The 19626-nt window shown below is 39.8% G+C and overlaps 2 protein-coding genes and 1 long non-coding RNA gene across 3 annotated transcripts; 2 read left to right on the top strand and 1 right to left on the bottom strand.

Moving 5' to 3' along the window:
- Positions 1-925: 925 nt before the first annotated feature.
- On the bottom strand, positions 926-2620 carry med10 (mediator complex subunit 10). Its single transcript, XM_043217670.1, has 4 exons — positions 2354-2620; positions 2090-2173; positions 1711-1813; positions 926-1305 (listed from the first exon to the last, which is right to left on the bottom strand). The coding sequence occupies exons 1-4, from the start codon at positions 2473-2475 to the stop codon at positions 1210-1212; spliced, it is 405 nt and encodes a 134-aa protein (XP_043073605.1). The 5' UTR covers positions 2476-2620; the 3' UTR covers positions 926-1209.
- Positions 2621-3449: 829 nt separating this feature from the next.
- On the top strand, positions 3450-13984 carry ube2ql1 (ubiquitin-conjugating enzyme E2Q family-like 1). Its single transcript, XM_043217669.1, has 2 exons — positions 3450-4443; positions 9992-13984. The coding sequence occupies exons 1-2, from the start codon at positions 3736-3738 to the stop codon at positions 10121-10123; spliced, it is 840 nt and encodes a 279-aa protein (XP_043073604.1). The 5' UTR covers positions 3450-3735; the 3' UTR covers positions 10124-13984.
- Positions 13985-17811: 3827 nt separating this feature from the next.
- Positions 17812-19293, top strand: LOC122324041. The gene is made up of 2 exons (XR_006247094.1): positions 17812-18236; positions 18512-19293. It is a non-coding gene; the product is annotated as an uncharacterized LOC122324041 (long non-coding RNA).
- The last annotated feature ends 333 nt before the right edge of the window (positions 19294-19626 follow it).

Genomic DNA, 19626 nt, shown 5'->3' with positions numbered 1-19626 from the left:
AATACGTACTTCCATTTAAAGTAATATACACGTTTTAACATTGTACTTATATTTAAAAAAATACCTATATGTAAATAAATCTGTAACTACATTTTAAATTACACTGATGACCCATTCCTTACATCTTAACCAACCAATACAATACGAACACAGTAAGTACACTTGTTTTTTTAATGCAAGTGCGTAGTAGTTAAGGCCACCTAATATAAAGTGGGACCAAATGTTTTTACATCAAACACAAAAACTGGACTCTCGCTAAAGTAAACCTCAAAGAACAAGAATGCAACAGACTACTGTGTTTGTCTATGTTTGTCATTTCATAATAACCTTACGTTTTTTTTTTCAGGCAGTGCAATATGCCTTTCACTAGTATTCCAGTACAAACACTGAATAAAGCCCTTTTGTGTAGGAAAATGAATAATCATACAGCAGATGTTCAGTGTTTGACCAGTCTTCAAAGACTCACAAAAGAGTACAAAACGCTCCATCAGTTGGACCAAAGTTATTTCAGACGCAAATATTTAAACCTGCAGTCTTTCTTACCAAAGTACAAAGCTTTACCGTTTCAAGGACCTACAGCGGTGGCCAAGCTTATTAGAACACCAGTACTAGTGGAACGTTCATCAAGAACATCTAAGTTCTCGTGAGTTTGTCTCACTGTCCGTTCACAGTTCAGCTAGAGGACTCATCGTGGATGATGGTGTGGTTAAAGGAGGACGCTTACGAGATCAATTCCATCACCACAGCACATGTAGTGTGAGATTACAAGTCAGGGAGAAAAAGGGCATGGCAGGAAGTAACCTGAGGCCACTGGAACTAATCCAAACACAAAACACCCAGGAAAGACCGAGTAGATGGCTGGCTGATACCTTTACACATTCATTTTAGAAACAACAGAGCTGATAAAAAACCAAAAAAGCCGGTGTTCGTCATTACACAAAATAATCATTTATTCAACTAAAAATAATGCTGTGAAAATTACAATGCATGAGGGAAAAGAAACGCTTTGCACCGTTTCAGGGACGCATCCCACCCCCAAAATGTCCCTCAGTTTCTAAACTGTAATCGTATGAATTACAAAGGCAAATACAAAGATGAAAAAGCCGTAAAAATTTGCATATTTCACTGATGGATTCAACCTTAAAAAACGTGTTATACTAATATCAACATATGTACATCTTGCGTCTGAAGTGTTGTGGCACTGGTGACTTATGAAGGAGGGTCGTCCCCGTGAATGGCCTTATATTTAGCCATCTCTTCAGGAAAAACCTTCCCCAGCTCAGAAATGAGGAGGCTTTTAAATTTCTGCAGAAAAACAAGAAACCGCAAAATATTTTAAGACCGACTGCCTTTGTTTGCGTTATTCACGACATACAGGAAAATCGTCCAGCCACAACAGAAATCTATAATGCAGGACAACTAGCATTTTATCCTATGATTTCTATAATACACGCATGCATATTAAAGACTTCCAAGAAACTTAAGCTCATCAAGAGTGACATAGAGGTAAAATAAGTCAGTGCTGCAGCTTTATTTTGAACCAATGAAAAGAAAGCTTGTTCAGATGAAGAACGATGACCATGATAATAACTATATAAACAGAAGGGGTAGAAGATGTGCGTATAAATACACGATAGCAAATAACCCGCTAGCACTTCTAAATCAGTCGGTCATTCATAGTGAACTCACAACCGCTGGGCCGATACTCACAGTCAGTGTATCAATCTTTCCTTTGACCTGCTCATTTTTAGCCAAAGCCCTTTCTAAGCACTCCTTCGTGTACAGTTGAGGGTTACGACCCTGATCAATATACCTGTGCAAAAAAAAAAAAAAAAAAAAAAAAAAAAAAATCAATAACCAATTATGGCTCTTCATGTCTTTAAACAGACATGTAACATCTCACATTTCTTCAACAAAGCAGAAAGGAGAGTAAAAGAAGGGCTATTTGATAAATAAAGCGCAAACGGTCTTTAAATATTTGTTATCCAACTATTGCGAGCGGGCAAAACCCATTTGCATTTATCTTTCAAGAGGCTTGTGTGTCTCCAAATATTTATTATTAATCTCTATTATGTAACGTGCTACTCACTCGAACACTTCCAGCGGCACGTTGATATCATGAAGCTGCTGTCGGCATTTCTCAATGTCCTGAAGTCCTGTGATCATGAAGTTCCTGAGGAAATAAATCACCACATCATTTTTAGGCTTTACTAGCGATAGAAACATGCAACTCCGCTCATAACGAGTCAAAACCGCTAAAGATCAAGATAACTGTTAAGATTCTAAATATTGTTCGTTTTAAATCAACATAGGGTTTTAGATATCTGCTAAAAATAACAAAATTAGAACTCACAGTTTCTGATTGAGTCCGGTTTGACTGCTGGGCTGGAAATCGCTGACAATAATCCCAAGCTGTCGTATGTTTTCGACGAATTTCTCGAGGTGTTCTTCGAGATTATCAAACTTTTCGGCCATGGCGTGCTGTGTTTTACATATAGGTAAAGCGTGCGATTGGTTTAATTGGGATAAAACTGTACAATTATCAACAAAAGACGGATATCTGTTCAACCAACGCAGCTTCCATGACAGCGAACTACTTTCCGGCAGCGTTTCATCGAATGGGGAGAGAGAATGGGCTGTTACCCTGGTAACGGAATCCTTCGTTGTGCTGTAAAGCGTTTCGAATTGCTGCAAAGTCGCTGTTGTTGGAAAACAACATATGGGTGACAATGCGTTGGTTCAGGGCAAGCAATATTCGTTCAAACGCGAACGATTTTATACATACTCGTGTGAACTGCTGGTGCATTGATCTTTTCAATACGAGGTTTAAGAAAAGTGGGTGTTTTTGTTTTACTGCTAGCTGATGCACGCGAACTCAATACCCTTCCCCCAAACAGGGCAATTGCGCATTATTTATTAATATTTTTTTATTAATGCCGATGGCATCTTACATATTACGTTACAGTGAATGTAGAAAAACTACAGAGAGGGAGAAACAAATGCACGAAGTTACGCAACGACACCACCGTTTCTTTCTTTCTGTACTCGACAAAGATATAAAGCAGGGATCTAAATGAACTAGAACGGGACAAGAGTGGAGTGTTACACATGAAACATGTAGATGAAAAAATAAATAAATAAAAAAGAATAACAACAAATAAATGAACAATTTGCCAAATTTGCAAAACGGTAAAGGTGTACTAACAGCGCGTTGATATAGACGTAGAGAAAAACGTTATTTATTTTATCCACCAGTATTCAGACAGGCCCCGCCCCCCGCGGCAGGATTGGCTAGCGTAAGCCCCTCGCAGCCACCGCCGCTCTGTGATTGGACGCTTTAGAAGTCCATCACATAGCTGCGGCGACTCCAGCGAACAGCGATCGGGTCAAGGGCGGGACTTGTCGGAATACTGGCGTGAAGAAAAAATAACTCGTGCTGGACCCTTGATTACTCATTCCGTCCAGGTACAGCGGAAGCCGACCGACCTGAGGTTGCTCCGCTCCCTCTATTCTTGTGTGCCTGCGCCAGATTATCGGTTCCGTTTCGAGCAGCGTTACCGCGCCTCTTTCGCAGCAGCCGCGGCTGTGCCTCATAGGGAATAACAGGAGCGGGGATACGTATTATATGAACGTTTTCGTGTTTCAGTGCACTCGCGCGGGGAAATGATGCATTGAGGACGCGTCTTATCTCCTGAGCTCCATTACACCCACCTCGATCGGCGCGAAGCATCACAAATGGCTACTCTTTTGCGGAAAATCGGTCTAATTCGACTGCACGACCGAGACACGGAGGACCCGAAGCATCACCACCAGGGCTCGCTGAAAGGGACTAAAGGCAACCAGAAGAACAACAACACGAAGCACTGCAACACCAGCAACGAGACCAACAACATCCTCAGCACGCCAGAAATCAAAGCCAGGCGCTTCGACGTGTCCGGCAAGGACAAGCCCGCCGTCAAACCGGACAAACCGAGCAAGGACGCGAAAGAGAAGCAGCAGACGGGAGGCGGCAAGGCGACGAGCGGCTCCGTGATGCCCCCGCCGGCGGCGAACCGGCAGCACTGCACCCAGGTGCGGACGCGGAGGCTGATGAAGGAGCTGCAGGAGATCCGGCGGCTCGGGGACAGCTTCATCACGGTGGAGCTGGCGGACGATAACCTCTTTGACTGGAACGTCAAGCTGCACCAGGTGGACAAGGACTCCGCGCTGTGGCAGGACATGAAGGAGACCAACACCGAGTACATACTGCTGAATGTCACCTTCCCCGACAATTTCCCGTTCTCCCCGCCGTTCATGCGCGTCCTGACGCCGCGGCTGGAGAACGGATACGTGCTGGACGGCGGCGCGATCTGCATGGAGTTATTGACGCCCCGCGGCTGGTCGAGCGCGTACACCGTCGAGGCCGTGATGAGGCAGTTCGCTGCCAGTCTGGTCAAAGGACAGGTGAGGATGGCTTCTTGCCATAGCGGCGTTGGTTTCTTCACATCTCATGTTGCTTGACGCCATCCTCCATTTTGGCAGGTGAATCGCGTGAAAGCGTCCGTTCGCCGCGGGTCCGCGTGATAGTGTCTGTTACATATATTGCGCGTGAGTGCCGCTTAAACGGTACGCGCTCATCTTCACACGCTCGCGAAACAAGATGTCCCCGTTTACTTTCATTGCGTCTTTTCCCATACAGCGAATGTAAATGGTGGCCGGGGGTTGCTTTTGCGTTCCACGGAAGACAAGCGTTCGAACAAATTCGGGTAGAAATGTCACCTTTACTCGCTTACATCTTCAGCAAAGGACACTTGTCATCTAAGGAGGTTGTGGAAGTTCTTGATGCACCGTTATAGGTCCTCCTGATCAGTATTGGCTTCGTCCATTCACAGAGCAAAACAAAGCTCTCTTGGGTTTATCGAGGCACCAGTACATAGGTGGTGGTCTAAAGTATCATTGAAAAATGATCATATGTCATATTAAGGCTCTTATGTCATCAGGCAGGACCTTTATTTTTGAGTGTCTGTTACATATATTGCGCGTGAGTGTAATTACATAGTAATACACACTCAGAAAAATACTGGTGTGTCATCCCATGTATGTCTAATTTCATTCCTGCACAAAACCATCTTTGCATCTATACAATGAAAGTAAATGGTGGCTGAGGTTACTTTTGTGAGCGTCATGGGTTCAAACAAATTGAGGTAGGATTGCCTTTTTAGATGATTTATATCTTCAGCGAAGAACACGTGTTATCAAGAGCCATTTGGCTGCATATAGAATGTAGGCTTTGGAGATTATGAAAGGTCTGGATGCACCATTATATGTTCTTCTGATCAGTGCTGGCTTCGTCCATTAACAGAGCGAAGCAAAGCTCTCTTGGGTTTACTGAAGCACTAGAACATATGTGGTTATCTAAAATACCGTAGAAAGTGTATCATAATGCACTGTAGCAACTTAAACAAAAAGTCTCTTATGTCATTGGACAGTAAAACATGTTATGGGTAACCAGAATAAGGGTTTCATGACCATACATTGCTTTAGTTGTGCTTTCTACTACAGCTCACATCAAAATTAAGATTTTTGTATGTAGATTCTTCTATCTGGTGGTTTTGGCATCAAAAATGGTCCTAGTATTGTTGCAATCATAATCTGGTGCTATTTCGAACCATTTTTTCTTAAGAACGTCCTGCAGCCTGGATCTTAACTAGTAATGTGATTAGATGGGCTCCACAGATAGATGGCATCGGTCATTAGATGGTCCCGTTCGAAGGATGAATGCAAAGACCGACGTGGGTCATGGAAATGGACGAGAATCCATAATGAAGCTAGAGACTGGCCATTAACCCTGTGCTGTAAATCTGAGAGGAAAGACCTGTTCATCTACGCTTACCTCAACCTGTCAAGAGCTCTTAAATGCCAAATTCATGATGAGCCCGAGGCAGCGGCTAGATAACCATTTTTCCCCAAATGACCCAAAGCACTCAAGGGTAATTACCATTTTAGCTGCTGCTGACACAACAGACCCCCAATTAACATGGAGCTATTGTATCAGAAAAGGAAACGACGAGCCATGTTTTGGCGTTCGCTGCAGAACATTCATGGTTCATCCGTTTTGCATTCAATGCTGAAATTTTACAGCTTTACCGAATTGTGTTTAAAAGGCTCCCTTCGCTTCATCTTGAAGACATAGATATGCTTTGACAGTCATTTAAATTCTACTGAAGGCTTTTTGTTGTTCAAATCCTGCCTGGGTTAGGGAAACTCTCTCTGCATCCCAAAGCTAAGACATTTGCTGTTTTTTTTTTTTTACGGTTCTCAACACATGCAGCACAAAATATCGTCAACAGAAAGAAAAGTAGTATGGATTCAATGGACCCTATGGATTCAAAATGAAACAAGGGTTTATTCCTGTTGATCAAAAGCAATGTTTCTGTTCTGCCTTGTTGAATTTAAAGACAAGCTCCTTTCAGACACAAAGCGGTAAGCAGCATCCATCGGGCTTTATGTGATGCTATGATGCAAAGAGCAACACTGTTTACCCTTATCTGGCACATGTCGGTTACATAATCCCTACCGTCTGTGTTGTCCCGGAATGCACAGAGGCCGAGCGCGACCATTGACTGATCTCCATTCACAGATTACCCATCGGGCTCCTCACATGGGCACTGCGTCGCGCTCGATATGCACCAAAACCGAAATAGCGCAGGGAGACGCCGCTGATGCCGCTAGCACGCTGCAGGGAAAACGCTGATGCGAATAACCTGGATTAACATCGGAGCGGCTTTCTCCCTAGCGCTCTCCTCCGGTGCCTCTCAAGCGTGAGGGAAGCGATTTTCAAGGAGACCGCAAACACAATAAAGCTTAATTAAGGCTCCAATGGTTCCTTTTAATCCAAAAATCACAGGCTTTTCTGAGGGGATAGGGCAGCCTCTTCTCGATTGAACTCATGCGGTTACTTCTGGGCCATTAGATCTCATCCTGACTGATAGAGCCTGAGGGAAGCGCTAGCTATTTCTGTCTCACTGTCCCTGCTGTCTTACATCAGCACTGGCACTAGACTGACCTCAGTCCTGGGGCATCTGAAAGCACATCCTTTTTTGCTCATTTAGTGGATGCTGGGTCTGCGAGATTGCGGCTCTCTTGCATGTAGCCCGAAGTGGCATATTTGTACGGTCGTGTTTTGCACGCAGAACCCGATTACTTTTGCTGGCCTTAAAGGAGAAGTTCAGGCCAAAACCAAAATTTGGTCATGCACTCTTGATTCTGAAAGGGGGTTTTTGTAATCATGCCATAAAAGAACCATTTTTGCTTCCTCAAAGTACCTTTCGGTGAACAGTTCTTAAAAAAAAAACATTTTATCACTCTTAAAACCACTCTTTATCCACTGTAAAGAAAATGTTGTGCGTTGAAAAGGTTCAAGGAGTGTTAAAGTTCTTAATACAAGCAATGACACCAATAAAGAAGCTTGATTGTTTTTAAAGGGTTACTTTACAACAAATAGACAATTTTGACATTAATCACTTACCTCCATGTAAAAGCTTTGTTCATCATCAGAACACTATTTAAGATATTTTGGATGAAAACCGGGAAGCTTGTGACTGTACTTATCCCATTGACTGCCAAAAAGAACGACTGTCAAGTATGAAAGACACTCAAAATAATCCATCTGCCGTCAGTGGTTCAATCTGTATTTTATAACGTGAAAACAATACTTTTTGTATGCAAAGAAAATAAAAATAACCCTGTTTCAGCTGCGACACAAGGTTGAAAAAAATCTGATTGAACCACTGATGGCAGATGGACTAATTGTGTTTAAGAGTGTTTAAATGCGGTCACTTGACTGACTGGACATCTGTGAATCCCAAAATTAGATTGTAGAGCACATCCATAGTTAGATGGGACGTTCTGTGTCGTAACATCTCATTTTGTGATTCACAGAAGAAAGAAAATAGAGTTCGAAAAGCATTTGAGTTAATTATTTCTCTCTGGATTATTCCATTAAAGATGCACTTCTTGTGAAAAAAAAAATAAAAATTGGGGTGAAAATGTGTTTCACCGTCATGTCTTGGTTTAAAATGTCTCTCCCGTTATGAAATCATTTGTTAGGTCATGCCTGGTTGTTGGCTGGCATTTTGAGGATGCCAGATAAAAAAAAAGTTTCCTTAACACGTAAGTAGAGCAGGCTTTAGAGGCTTGATGAGTCAGATACAAGTTACTTGCATGGGCAAGTAGAACAATTTCAAAATCAACATTGCAACCTAAATGGACACTGTTTTAATGCATGCATAGTGCGCACATTAAATGTAATACTTTGTCAAACCGTCTTAATTTTACCCACTTTCCAATCAATTCATAATTTCTAAAATGTAAATATATAAGCATTTATAAGACCTGTCTTATCTTTCATCCAATTTTTTAAAATAGTTAATATTAAATAAATAAATAAATGATGTCAAATGGGTGCCTATGTTGATTTTTGAAAGACTTTTTAATAACAGTAGGATTGTTATTAATCTGGAGTTACAAACATGCAGACATCGTTGAGACATTAGCAAAAGGGGATTCCATTTCTTTGCACACGCAGCATTAAAAATCTAATTTTTTTCATACTTGGTGAACATCATACTATGAGAGCTGGATGTTTTTAACTGTGGGATGTCGCAATTCTGGATGCACCGTTGCGTCATTTCTATTCTTATTATCCTTTAGCAGTGATCAAAATGGCTGAACTTGGTGTTAAAATGCTCTTGTAGCTTGTTTAAATAATTCAGCCTGAGGTTTTATCAAGCACTGCCTCTTGATATACTGTGTCTTCAAAGCTCAGAGCAGTCGGCTTTGAAATTAAAAATTGGAAAACCTCTGAAAATGGAGCACCAGGACCATTTAATCGCACCACAAGCCGTCATTCACACATCTGCATCTGCATGTCAGTTACATAATGTATGAAAACATCTAGTGTGAGACTCCAGTCCACCTACACATTTTCCCTCAACTTTGATTTCATATGTAGAGGTTGATTTTTTTTTTTTTTTGGTGACAATCTTGACTCATCTGATTCAAGCTTCTTTGATTCTTAATTGCAAACCTAAGATTAATTTATTTACTTTAAATCATATAAAACAATCATTTAATGGCTTACTTGTAGTTATTTGCACATTAAACTGGCATAGAAAGCGGTTTAATATAATGAAGTTACATCTCACCCTTAAATAATTAGGCCTAAATTATATTAAATTAAATGTTGTGTCCAGCAGGACATGTCACAGTATGTTAAGATCATGTATAATTTCACACTTGGACAAATAAAACACACGCAGACCGTTGTTTAAATCAAGTATATGCTAAAAGAATGAAATCTCTTGAAATATAATAGATATGTTAAGATTGCAATTGTCATTTTTATGTAGCCTTTTGTGTCTCATAAACCTGTATAATGTCTAGAATGTTTTGCAGCTTATTCTGGCCAAGAACATCTAACTAGACAGAAAGACTGTCTCACTGACATGTTAAACAATAAAACTGTTTAAGGGATATGAAATCATAATATTCAGGTGAGCTCAAAAATGCCTCAAAATATTTACATTTAATTTAATAATATAATAATAATATTCACCTATTTAAATGTCTAATCCAACAAAATTGTAATATTGTGTGTGTGTATAAAACAATATATTATTTATTAACATTATTGTGTTTCTATGATATATTTTTTATATAACTGAATCCATATATATATATATATATATATATATATATATATATATATATATATATATATATATATGTGTGTGCATCATATCATATATTTGTTACGCTACTAATACTAATATGCACTAATTAAGTATTACAATTATTTTTTATTTTAACTAAGTTACCCACAGTTAACATTCATCTCTTCATCCCATTTCCACTATTCATTTTAAAGGCCATTCAGTTCATTATAGAATGTCTTACTATTTTTTGACACATGAAAACCTTCACTATTTCAAACGTTGTGCTTTCTCTTTAGGGTCGTATCTGCAGGAAAGCAGGCAAGTCTAAGAAGGCCTTTAGTCGTAAGGAAGCCGAGGCGACCTTCAAGAGCCTTGTCAAGACCCATGAGAAGTATGGCTGGGTGTCCCCTCCCGTATCCGACGGCTGATGTCAGCATCTTCGACAGCGATCCCGACACGGCTTTTTTCAGTTGGGTTTTCTTCTTTTTCATCATCAAACTTAACTACGAAAAAAAAAACAAGCTAGCGCGTCATATCTTACACATAAACGTGGCACATTCACCATCACTCCGTCCTTCACTCTTCTTCATCGAGGTGCCATGGACCGAACACTTGCTGCGATATCACAATTACTCATGAGTGGGCGTCACTGCAGCTACATACAGCTATGGATTCTGGATACGATTGAGGCTCCAAGCAAAGTTATATGTGCACCATCTCCACTCTATATCCTTGTCTGTGTAGCTTCTTTTTTTTTTTCCCTCCATCCATCCCTCTCTCTTTCCTTTTATAGCTGACAATGCATTGCACTGAACAGCATCAAACCATTTACATGCAAATGACTTTGTTAACACTTAATAGATAAGCAGATCATTACACTACATTTGAGTTTCGGTTTCTCTGGTTTCCTCCTCATTGGCTGTGCTGTTTTTCACGGTTGGATGCAACATAATGATTGTAATTTATGTAGAGCTGTGCTCTTTCTATTCCTCCGTACACGTGGCAAAATTTAGACATCACTGTGTTGCGTAGATGGTCATTGATTTCCGATGGAGAAAAAAATACTGTAGGGCTTTGTTCAGACAGGCAGCAAATATCTGATTTATTTTTATTTCTTTTACCATATCGGACTTAAATTCGAGTCTGAACACATCCGTATGTGGTGCGAAATCCAAATTTTAAGATCTGAATCGATCTTTTTAGCTCATATCTCCTCAAATGTTCGGTGAGTGCACGAGTCAGCAGTTTTGGACACTGTGAATGCGTGAAAATGCCTCTTGTGAGTCCAGTGCTGCCACAACATGCCATGATACACTGAGCAGAGGCAAAATTCCCAGTTTTCCATCCTGTTTTTCCACACTGACAGCTGCTCTCGGTTGTTATATGAGAAAGTCTGGCATCGTGGCAAGTAGATGCATCGGATATCGACCACACGACACACACGCCACTTACAAAACGATGCACTGGTCCGTCCTAAAGATCGTGATTTGAAAAATTGGATTGATATGCGGTGTGAACAAAGCCTTCATTGCTTTTGCAGAGGTCTAAGTAAAAAAAAAATGAAGCACCTCTGTTGGTCATTCCATTATTTGTTTGTGGAGAAGACCAAAAGCTCTTAATTCGGATGGTTTAGATACCAGATGGCATTAACGAATGTCAGTGTCCCAATGGGATCTTAGTATTGGCAAGAGAGAGGCATGTGACAGACACGCGAGATGTTGAGCACTGAGTGAAAGGACCACGCAGATCGCGCAAAAAGTAAAGACGTAAAGAACTTCTCACCTTCACATGCCGATGCCACAGCTGATGCCCCAAACATTAATTGTGCTGATTCTCTTGTACTACGTCGGCTCATAAATCGATACTCTTGTGGTTGTGGGCCTGATTCCTCCACCTTGCACTGACTCTGCATCACTGTGCCGATCGATACTAGACTAGAACAACCGGACAAAATGGCCGACGGCCCAGGAAATAAGATCTCAAGACTGTAAACGTCGCTCTCAAATCGCGTAAATCAAAGCGCGTCGGCATCAAACTTGGTAGCCGGTGCTGCCATTGTTGACGAGAGCCAGATGAAGAAGGACAGAGGTGGGAAGAGAGAGAGAGAAAGAGAGAGAGACGCTGAGGGGGCGACTCCTTTGTTCTGAAACCTTGAGGAATGAGGGCGTCTCGTTTAGTTGGCTGATTGATGCTCAGAGAGAGCCGCAGCTCGACGCCTTGATGTTTATTGACTTCTCCTTCAAATGTCAGCGTGAATCCGGAACGCCTCAGACTGCATCTTGTGAGCGATGAGATGTAGAAGAGCTCTGTTTATTTTAGACCCCACCCAACCCACGGTCGCTCTCCACACGGCGTGCGAAATACAAATGGCACGATGGGCGAAAAAAGGCAAAATCACGGGTTTCGTCGACACATTGGCCGTTTTAAATGAATGAGTTACTCTCAAAATTCAATCCTGCCATTTTCTAACCTGTGTGGTGCGGCAACCCGCGCGAAACGCAAATGGATAAATGCTGAAGTGTGTATTTGATGCTCTTTTCCATTTTAGGGTTGATCTTTAATATAGACGTACAACAAAATCAAGAAAATAAGTGAAAAGTGTCGCTGTCTGCTTTGATTCATATACGGTGCATTTAAACTCCATGAGTCACGAGTTGATCTTGAAGTATGAATATGTGGAAATGCAAATGAGAGCTATGGCAGAGGGGAGGATGATATAAGATCCCTCCTTTGTCTGACACTAATTGTTATCATTAGATCACGATACATTTATGGTGCATTGTTTGTCATTTTGGAGCTTCCCATTAACTTATATTATATGGATAAGAGCAGCAATTGCATTCTTTTTTGCTTTATAAAAGAAAGTCAGTCGTACATGTTTGGGTGCGTAAACTACGACTGAGTTTTCATTTTTGGGTGAATTTGGAAAAATCAGATTTCCTTGTTGTGAAATGCGTTTCATGTGATGTATTGAGGAAAGTCTTCTCCAGACATGGAAACAGCATGTGCCAAATGCTTAATGTACTTTGTCACCATTTCCTTGTGTGTTTTCTCGTGTGTAACCGCTGCGCTCTCAATAGAAAGACTCTTTGCTCTCTCTGACCATTTCAAATGTCACACAAGACGCTGCTAATTAATATGGCATTTGAACAAAAAAAAAAACAAACAAAACAAAACGATGAAGACATTGATGCATCAGTGATAAAACCAGAAATGCTGATGCCCTGAAGGCGGATGAAGGGGAAACAACACTGATGATCTGTAATTGATATTTATTATTTCTGTCTAGTAGCTTTTTGTGTTCTTGATATTAAGGTGATCCGGTAAAATGAACGGTGACTGTGCAACGCTTCAAAAGGCAATCCGGCGGCAAGCACTACATTTTACTGTATAAAGTGATCATTTTATCCCGGTCATTGAAATCAAATACACTTTGATCACCGGAGAACCTGTAATTCATGTTCGTATCACTGCAGCGATTGTAAAAACATGCGGAAACCCTCGTGGGTGGCTTATTGCAGATTTCTGTGTCTGGTCGCAGATGGTATCTCTTATCACTACTGAAGTGCATTTGGTCTTCTCCAGACTCTGTTTGGACATTATTGAAAAGTGGTCGTGTGTTTTCCTATTTAGCGAGAGGAGATACTATACCAAGGACTTATTATTATAACCAGTCAAAAATATCGCGAAATTGGATGTTTTCCGGTTTAAAGCATAATTTTGTGATATAGTTTAGATCAGTAGTTTGCAGAAACTAACTAACAGAGTTAATCGTCCAAACGAGTGAGATGATTCTGTTGTATTATATCTGCATGTGGTCTGTGATTGTTAGCTAGCTAACTTGTTTTATTTTTCTTTGTTTTTCAAAAAAAAAGCAAGAAAGTAACGAAAAAGAGCAGAAGCCGCTTCTTTGTATTTTTATTTTTGTTTGTTCGTTTGTTCAGTTTGTCCTAATTTTCTTTATTATTGTCCTTAAATGTCAAATTGTGTTCTATGAATGTGTTTTAATTTATTTGTAGTTTGCCAAAATGAAGATTTTGAAGCATGTTGCAGGCATTGTCACTGATGATAAAAAAAAAGAGAAAGAAAAATAAATGAAAAAATATAATATATGTACCTGAATTGAAAGGAGTCTGGTATATGTAGTGATCTCAGGCTTTCACGGGGTGAAAGGTAAAACTACAAGACAATGTGTTTTCTGCACTGCATAAACATCATGCCAGGATGTGGTCAGAGCAAAACCAAACAGGAATGTGCAATAAAGGCTGTAGGCTGATTCCACCCTGGAACAACTTTGTGTTTGTCTTCCTTGCTCTCTAGGCTCTCTGCAGTCACCGAGGTTGGGAACATGCGGTTTTGTTCCGCCCTGTGGGTTCGGGGATATCAAATCACCCGTGACGGTGAACGATAACACCGGCTTCTCTGCAGAACCCCACCAGTCCACGTTTCCCTCGTTAGGACTGTATGCACGTTGCGAGAATTTCTCAGCTGTTGTTAGCAATTACGATACAGTGTAACAACTGTGTTCATTTACATGTTTCCGTTAAAACAACAACTTGTTGCTATGCAGCAAAGACAATAAGCTGCAATGGGTCCTGAAAAGTAGTATGTGCAACTGTTTCTGTTTCCGCATGGCTGAATCACTGTACTGACCAATCAGAAACAAGGACTGGAGCTATATGTTTTGCAATGGTACTTATGCTATTATAAAGACACTTGTGTGTGTATATATATATATATATAACTAACATAGCTGTCATTGTTATCATTTATGAAATATAATTGAAACATATAACATTTGGGTACAGTAAGAATATATCTATTTTTTGCTTTAGAGATGAGAAATGCTAGAAATGTAGAAGATTTTAAAGAGTAAAGTCATAATGCACAATATATTGTATGTGATATATATATATATATATATATATATATATATATATATATATATATACACACACACACACACACATATATGCACAGTAACAGTTACATTTATATATATGGGTCATATATATATATATATATATATATATATATATATATATATATATATATATATATATATATATATATATTATAGACCTGCTTAAATTAGGGCTCTGATTTGAGTTCATTAATACTGCAAAGCAATGTGCAACAACCAATCAGATCACCTTAGCAACACCCTAGAAACAAGGCTGCAAGTGCTGCATGGGCTGATTTCCTTCAGAAAATGTAATTAGCTCCAGTCCCAGATTGGACAGAATACAGCAGTTGCGTTCCAGGTCCAGGAGCAGTGTGTACAGGATGAAGAAAGGCCAGCAGGTCTCGGCTGCTCTGCCCCGGGGCTCACAAGGACACCGATAAGTATGTGTGAGCGGGTCATGAGGTCCAAACACATTTCTCACCCAAACAAAACACACTTCTCACATGAACCAGCCTCAGTCACAGTCTGTCTGAGCTGAAAGCACCTCTAATTGATCCCAGAGCACAAAGAAGTTTTCTCAAACCTTTCTCGCCATGCAGAAAGAGCTCGGTCACAAGCTCTTATGTAAGAGTCATATATTTGTATGACTCTTATAGCTTATATCATATAGCTTTATTTATTTGACGATACATGCCGCAAATAGACATAACAATTATATTTCTCTGTAGTGAGGTGATTAGCATTGCTATTTTCGTTTAAAAACGTATAGATTTTAATCAGAAATTCAGTCAAGATTTTTACATTTTACTAACAAAATTTCAGCAATAAAGATGCTTGGACTGTTTCTCAGTCATCTAGTAAGAATGACAACAAGGACCGAGTCGAACAGGAGTGTGTCTATTTCGTTGTTACTCATAGAGTTCAATGGAACTAATGAACATAGCCAACAATATTTTATTACTATTGTTTTTTTTGTTTTTTTACCAGGTGCAGGACACTATAACTCATAAATGTAAGTGAAAATAGCAAAATAAACTGTGACATATACCCAAAAATTCATATATTCATACAGTAGACTACCAGTTTTTTCTTTAATTTCTAATGCGACTGTTTTACACCATAGACGGTCTAAAAACATACAAAACAAAGTGCAATATAACATTTTTGAACCTCTTCTGGAGGCATTTTTAATAAACGGACATATGAAGAGAGCAAATCTAACATCACATACATTATAAAGCAGTTAAAATAGTCAGCTGCATTTTACGTGTAGCATGTAGCGTAATACTTTAAGTGAAGCGTTTCACCTAAAAGAGTGAAATGTCCGCTATTAACTTACTCTCAGGCCAAAATACAAGTAATATACAAAATATATGGAGAAGAATCGTTCGCCCAGGCTGTGGATTGTGTTGTAAACATGTTGTAAATGACGGTTATTTCTTTCACAGGCAGCTCGTTTTACTTCATAAGTGTGTCATCTAGAACCATATGTACTCTTTTTTGATTTTTATTTTGATGATTAAAAAACCAGCAGAAGTTGTTCAGACATCACCGAGACCAAGGGAATCACCTAAAAATCGTCTTTACCGTTCTACACATTTTTGATTACTGGGTGACCTATCCTTTTAAATGAGTTGTTTGCAGCCCATCTAGCTACTGTTTTTTTTTCTTCAAGTTTCCCAACACTGAATATTCTTTTAACATTACGTCTCTGTGTTCGGGATAAACACGGATGAAAGGCCTTACCGCATAACGCTACCCATCAAAGACCGAAACGGTTTGCTTTGAATAAGAACAGATAATCAATACGATAGAGAACATCTGAACAATATAAGAAAGAGGACATTTCATCTGCAGCATTAAAGGCCCCCTGGTCCACTCGCAGACTGCATTGCAGACCAGACAAGATAGCGAAGATTCCCTTTAAAACTCAGTAAACAAACACCGCTGGACGGCAAACAGCAGATAGGTAGCAGACAATGCAGCTCCGGCCTTATTTTCCAGCCCTCTGAAGGTTACTTCTTCAAAGAGCGGACTAAATAACAACAACAAACCCCGGTTGGGTGAGATAAAGGAGTGGGTGTATTTCCATTTGAATGCTGCTGGGTGGAGTTGATTTGGTTTGAGGTGCTGCTGCACATCCCAGAAGACGGACGCGATTCTGATTTCCTCCTGACCTTTGGGCCACGACGACTGCGTCGCGGTTAGTGCGGTGCTACGAGCAACACGGGGTGTCTCAAATCACACTGCTCTTTAATGCATATTCATAATAAGGCCTTCAGTGCGCTCCAGAAGCTGTGCAGAAGATCTGTGCAACCCCCGCCGAGTTATCGCCGCTCATAGCCAAGACACAAGTTCAATAATTAATGGAAAAGGCGTACATACATTTATATCTCAGAGACGAGCAAAGACCTAAAGCATCTAGAATGCAGGGTAGCGAGCCTATGGGAAATATTTGTTATTTTGCTCTTATATTCATAGCGTCGGACTTCAAAGTAAAGGAATTTTAATGAACTCAAGTAAGTTTAAGTAGTAAAAACGATGCAGCGGTCTTTTGTACCGCAACTTCAGCGTAAATCTCAAATTTTAAAGGAATGGTCTAAGTTCAACACAATTATTAACGCTATTAATTAGCATAGAAATATTATACAGACACATCTCTCTGTTTGTAAAGGAAAAGTGTGTGAGTAAATACATTTAAAATGTGCAGCTCATGTTTTTTTATAAAGCACTTATATTGTTTTTAGCTGTAAAGTTGTCTAAATTGGTCTAAACAAATGAATGCCTGGTTTCTGGAACTTTTTAATGTGATCTATGTAAAAGTGTCTTGTATCCGTGCATGTATCAAGTTCAAGTACTGACTTCACATGGTCTTGACAATAATTGAAATGGGATATGACTTTGCACAAGCGAGGTTAGCAAGTGATTTTATCACACTAATCCAGCATTAGGTTTCAGTATGTGAATATACTTGAAGTGTGTTTAGAATGCAGCATGTCTGCTTTCATTCATACGCTTCCATCGTAGGTGCATTACTGTAAAAGGATTTTTTGGTGGTTACTGTGACTTATTTTCAGTGGTAACTGACTGGACGTCATATATTATTAACGGAACTTGCTGGGTTTACATGCATTTTCAAAAGTTAGCAATTTTCAAAACTAAAGCAATAATTCAGCTTTGAAACATATTTAAATACCTTTAGTCGAAAATAAATCATACCAGCGTTTCTTCCGAGATCCGACTGTAAAACCAACATTATTATAGCATTTATTAGCAAGTTAAGCGTACTACAATTGCCATTGTGCACCTGTTCCAGAAGAGGTGATGCATGATGTTTATTATTTAATCTTTTAGTTAGATCTAAAAATATCTTGAAGTGCAGTCTTGCTAATTACGTCAAGCTTTATATTGTGCTCTGTTGTCAACGAACATCGGCCGCACGAATGTGCATTCAGTCCTTGTCTGAACCTGACCTCTAAGCTGTGCGGTTGTGTAAGACTGCAGGGAGGAAGAGAGATGGACAGCATCTCCTGTCACCATGCACTGCAGCGGGAGAGAGACTGGCTGTTGATATTGGCCGTGGAGACGCGTGTCTAAACCTGCGCCCTCATCTCAGACTGCGGCTGGCGTATTATGTAAGCACATCGTCTCTCTCTCTCTCTCTCTCTCTCTCTCTCTCTCTCTCTCTCCTCTACCTTTTTTCCCCCCAGTGCTCTCTTCGAGCCAACAAGCTGGAAACCTTGTGAATATTTCAAGACTGTTGCATCAACGGCAGTGTAGCAGATTGTGGCGGACTATAAATGTTTTATGGCACAGTGCATGTGGGAAAGATGTATTTTTAGAGCCTTTGTGAAAGCTCCGTTGGAAACGGCGAACATACTGTATCTATGTACATCTCGCTTTTTTTCAGCGGGGATGAGGACAGTAATAAATGAGCCGCTGTCCCGCTGCATCATGCAGGAAATCTCGCTCAAGGTGATTCCGGGATTCTTCAGCTTTCTGCTCTCCAGAAGGATTGCCGTGATTTATGAAATGCTCCAGTTTGGGCAGGAAAAGGACACAGAGGACAGGAAGGAGGGGGATTGCAATGACATCACACAGGCAGGGCTAGAACACCGCGATCTACCCATGGGTGATGACGTTTAGTTTCTTTTTCGCTCTTCAAGCCCAATCAGAAAATCTTTGCTATTTATAAGGGAAAAATAAGGAAAAAAAAAAACATTTAATAAAAATCTGTCATCAATATACTTACAATTACGTTGCTCTAAAACTGTCTCACCTCTCTTTTGTGGGACACAAAAGAAGATATTTAGCAGAATGTTCAAGCTGCTCTCTTCCATCCAGTGAAAGTCAATGGGGACCAAATCTGCTCCTGGTCCTAAAGGAACAGCCTGGATATTCTGATAAATATTAAAAATCTACTTTTTCGATTAAAGTCATGCAAATTTGGAATATCATGAGGCTGAGTATATGATGACAGAATTATCATTGTGTGGTTAAGTCTCGCTTTAAATAAGCCTAAATCATTTAGATAAAAATATGAATTATTGCAAATTATTGGACCTCCATAACTTTATAACAAATATTTAAATATTTAATGTAAAATCTGGATGAAAAAGAAAACATCAACACATCGTCAAATAAAGGTTTATGAGATGTGTGGCAGCATATTTAATAAAATAAATAGTGTAATTGTGGCTTTTTACTTTACAATTCAACATCATTTTCTGGATGTTTTACATCTGGATGTTAGCAACTTATGTGCAAGATTATCAATTAATTAACAATTGTGAGACAAACAATCTTAAAATTCTCAACTGTGAGAAAAACTAACAATTACCTTTTTTTATTTTTTATCTTGTGTTTGGGGGAAAATGTGAGAAGCAAACTTCAGAGAACTAAAAAGTAAGAATCGCAAAATACAAATTCAGATTTGCAAGATGTAAACTCTGAAAGAAGTCAGATTTCTTCAGCACAAACAAAGGCGTTCCTGCTATTGACTTCATGTTGCTACAATGGCTTGAG

This window comes from Puntigrus tetrazona, chromosome 19 (genome assembly GCF_018831695.1).
Source record: "Puntigrus tetrazona isolate hp1 chromosome 19, ASM1883169v1, whole genome shotgun sequence".
Classification (NCBI taxonomy): Eukaryota; Metazoa; Chordata; class Actinopteri; order Cypriniformes; family Cyprinidae; genus Puntigrus; species Puntigrus tetrazona.
The sequence above is the reverse complement of the archived record's forward strand: the minus strand, read 5'-3'. Positions and strand labels throughout refer to the sequence as shown.

Excerpts from the sequence above, each read along its gene's own strand:
- ube2ql1 (XM_043217669.1), top strand. The coding sequence starts at position 3,736 with ATGGCTACTCTTTTGCGGAAAATCGGTCTAATTCGACTGCACGACCGA. Across the intron at positions 4,444-9,991 it reads CCAGTCTGGTCAAAGGACAG|GGTCGTATCTGCAGGAAAGC; the intron begins GTGAGGATGGCT and ends CTTTCTCTTTAG.
- med10 (XM_043217670.1), bottom strand. The coding sequence starts at position 2,475 with ATGGCCGAAAAGTTTGATAATCTCGAAGAACACCTCGAGAAATTCGTC. Across the intron at positions 2,174-2,353 it reads ACCGGACTCAATCAGAAACT|GAACTTCATGATCACAGGAC; the intron begins GTGAGTTCTAAT and ends TTATTTCCTCAG. Across the intron at positions 1,306-1,710 it reads GAAAGATTGATACACTGACT|AAATTTAAAAGCCTCCTCAT; the intron begins GTGAGTATCGGC and ends GTTTTTCTGCAG.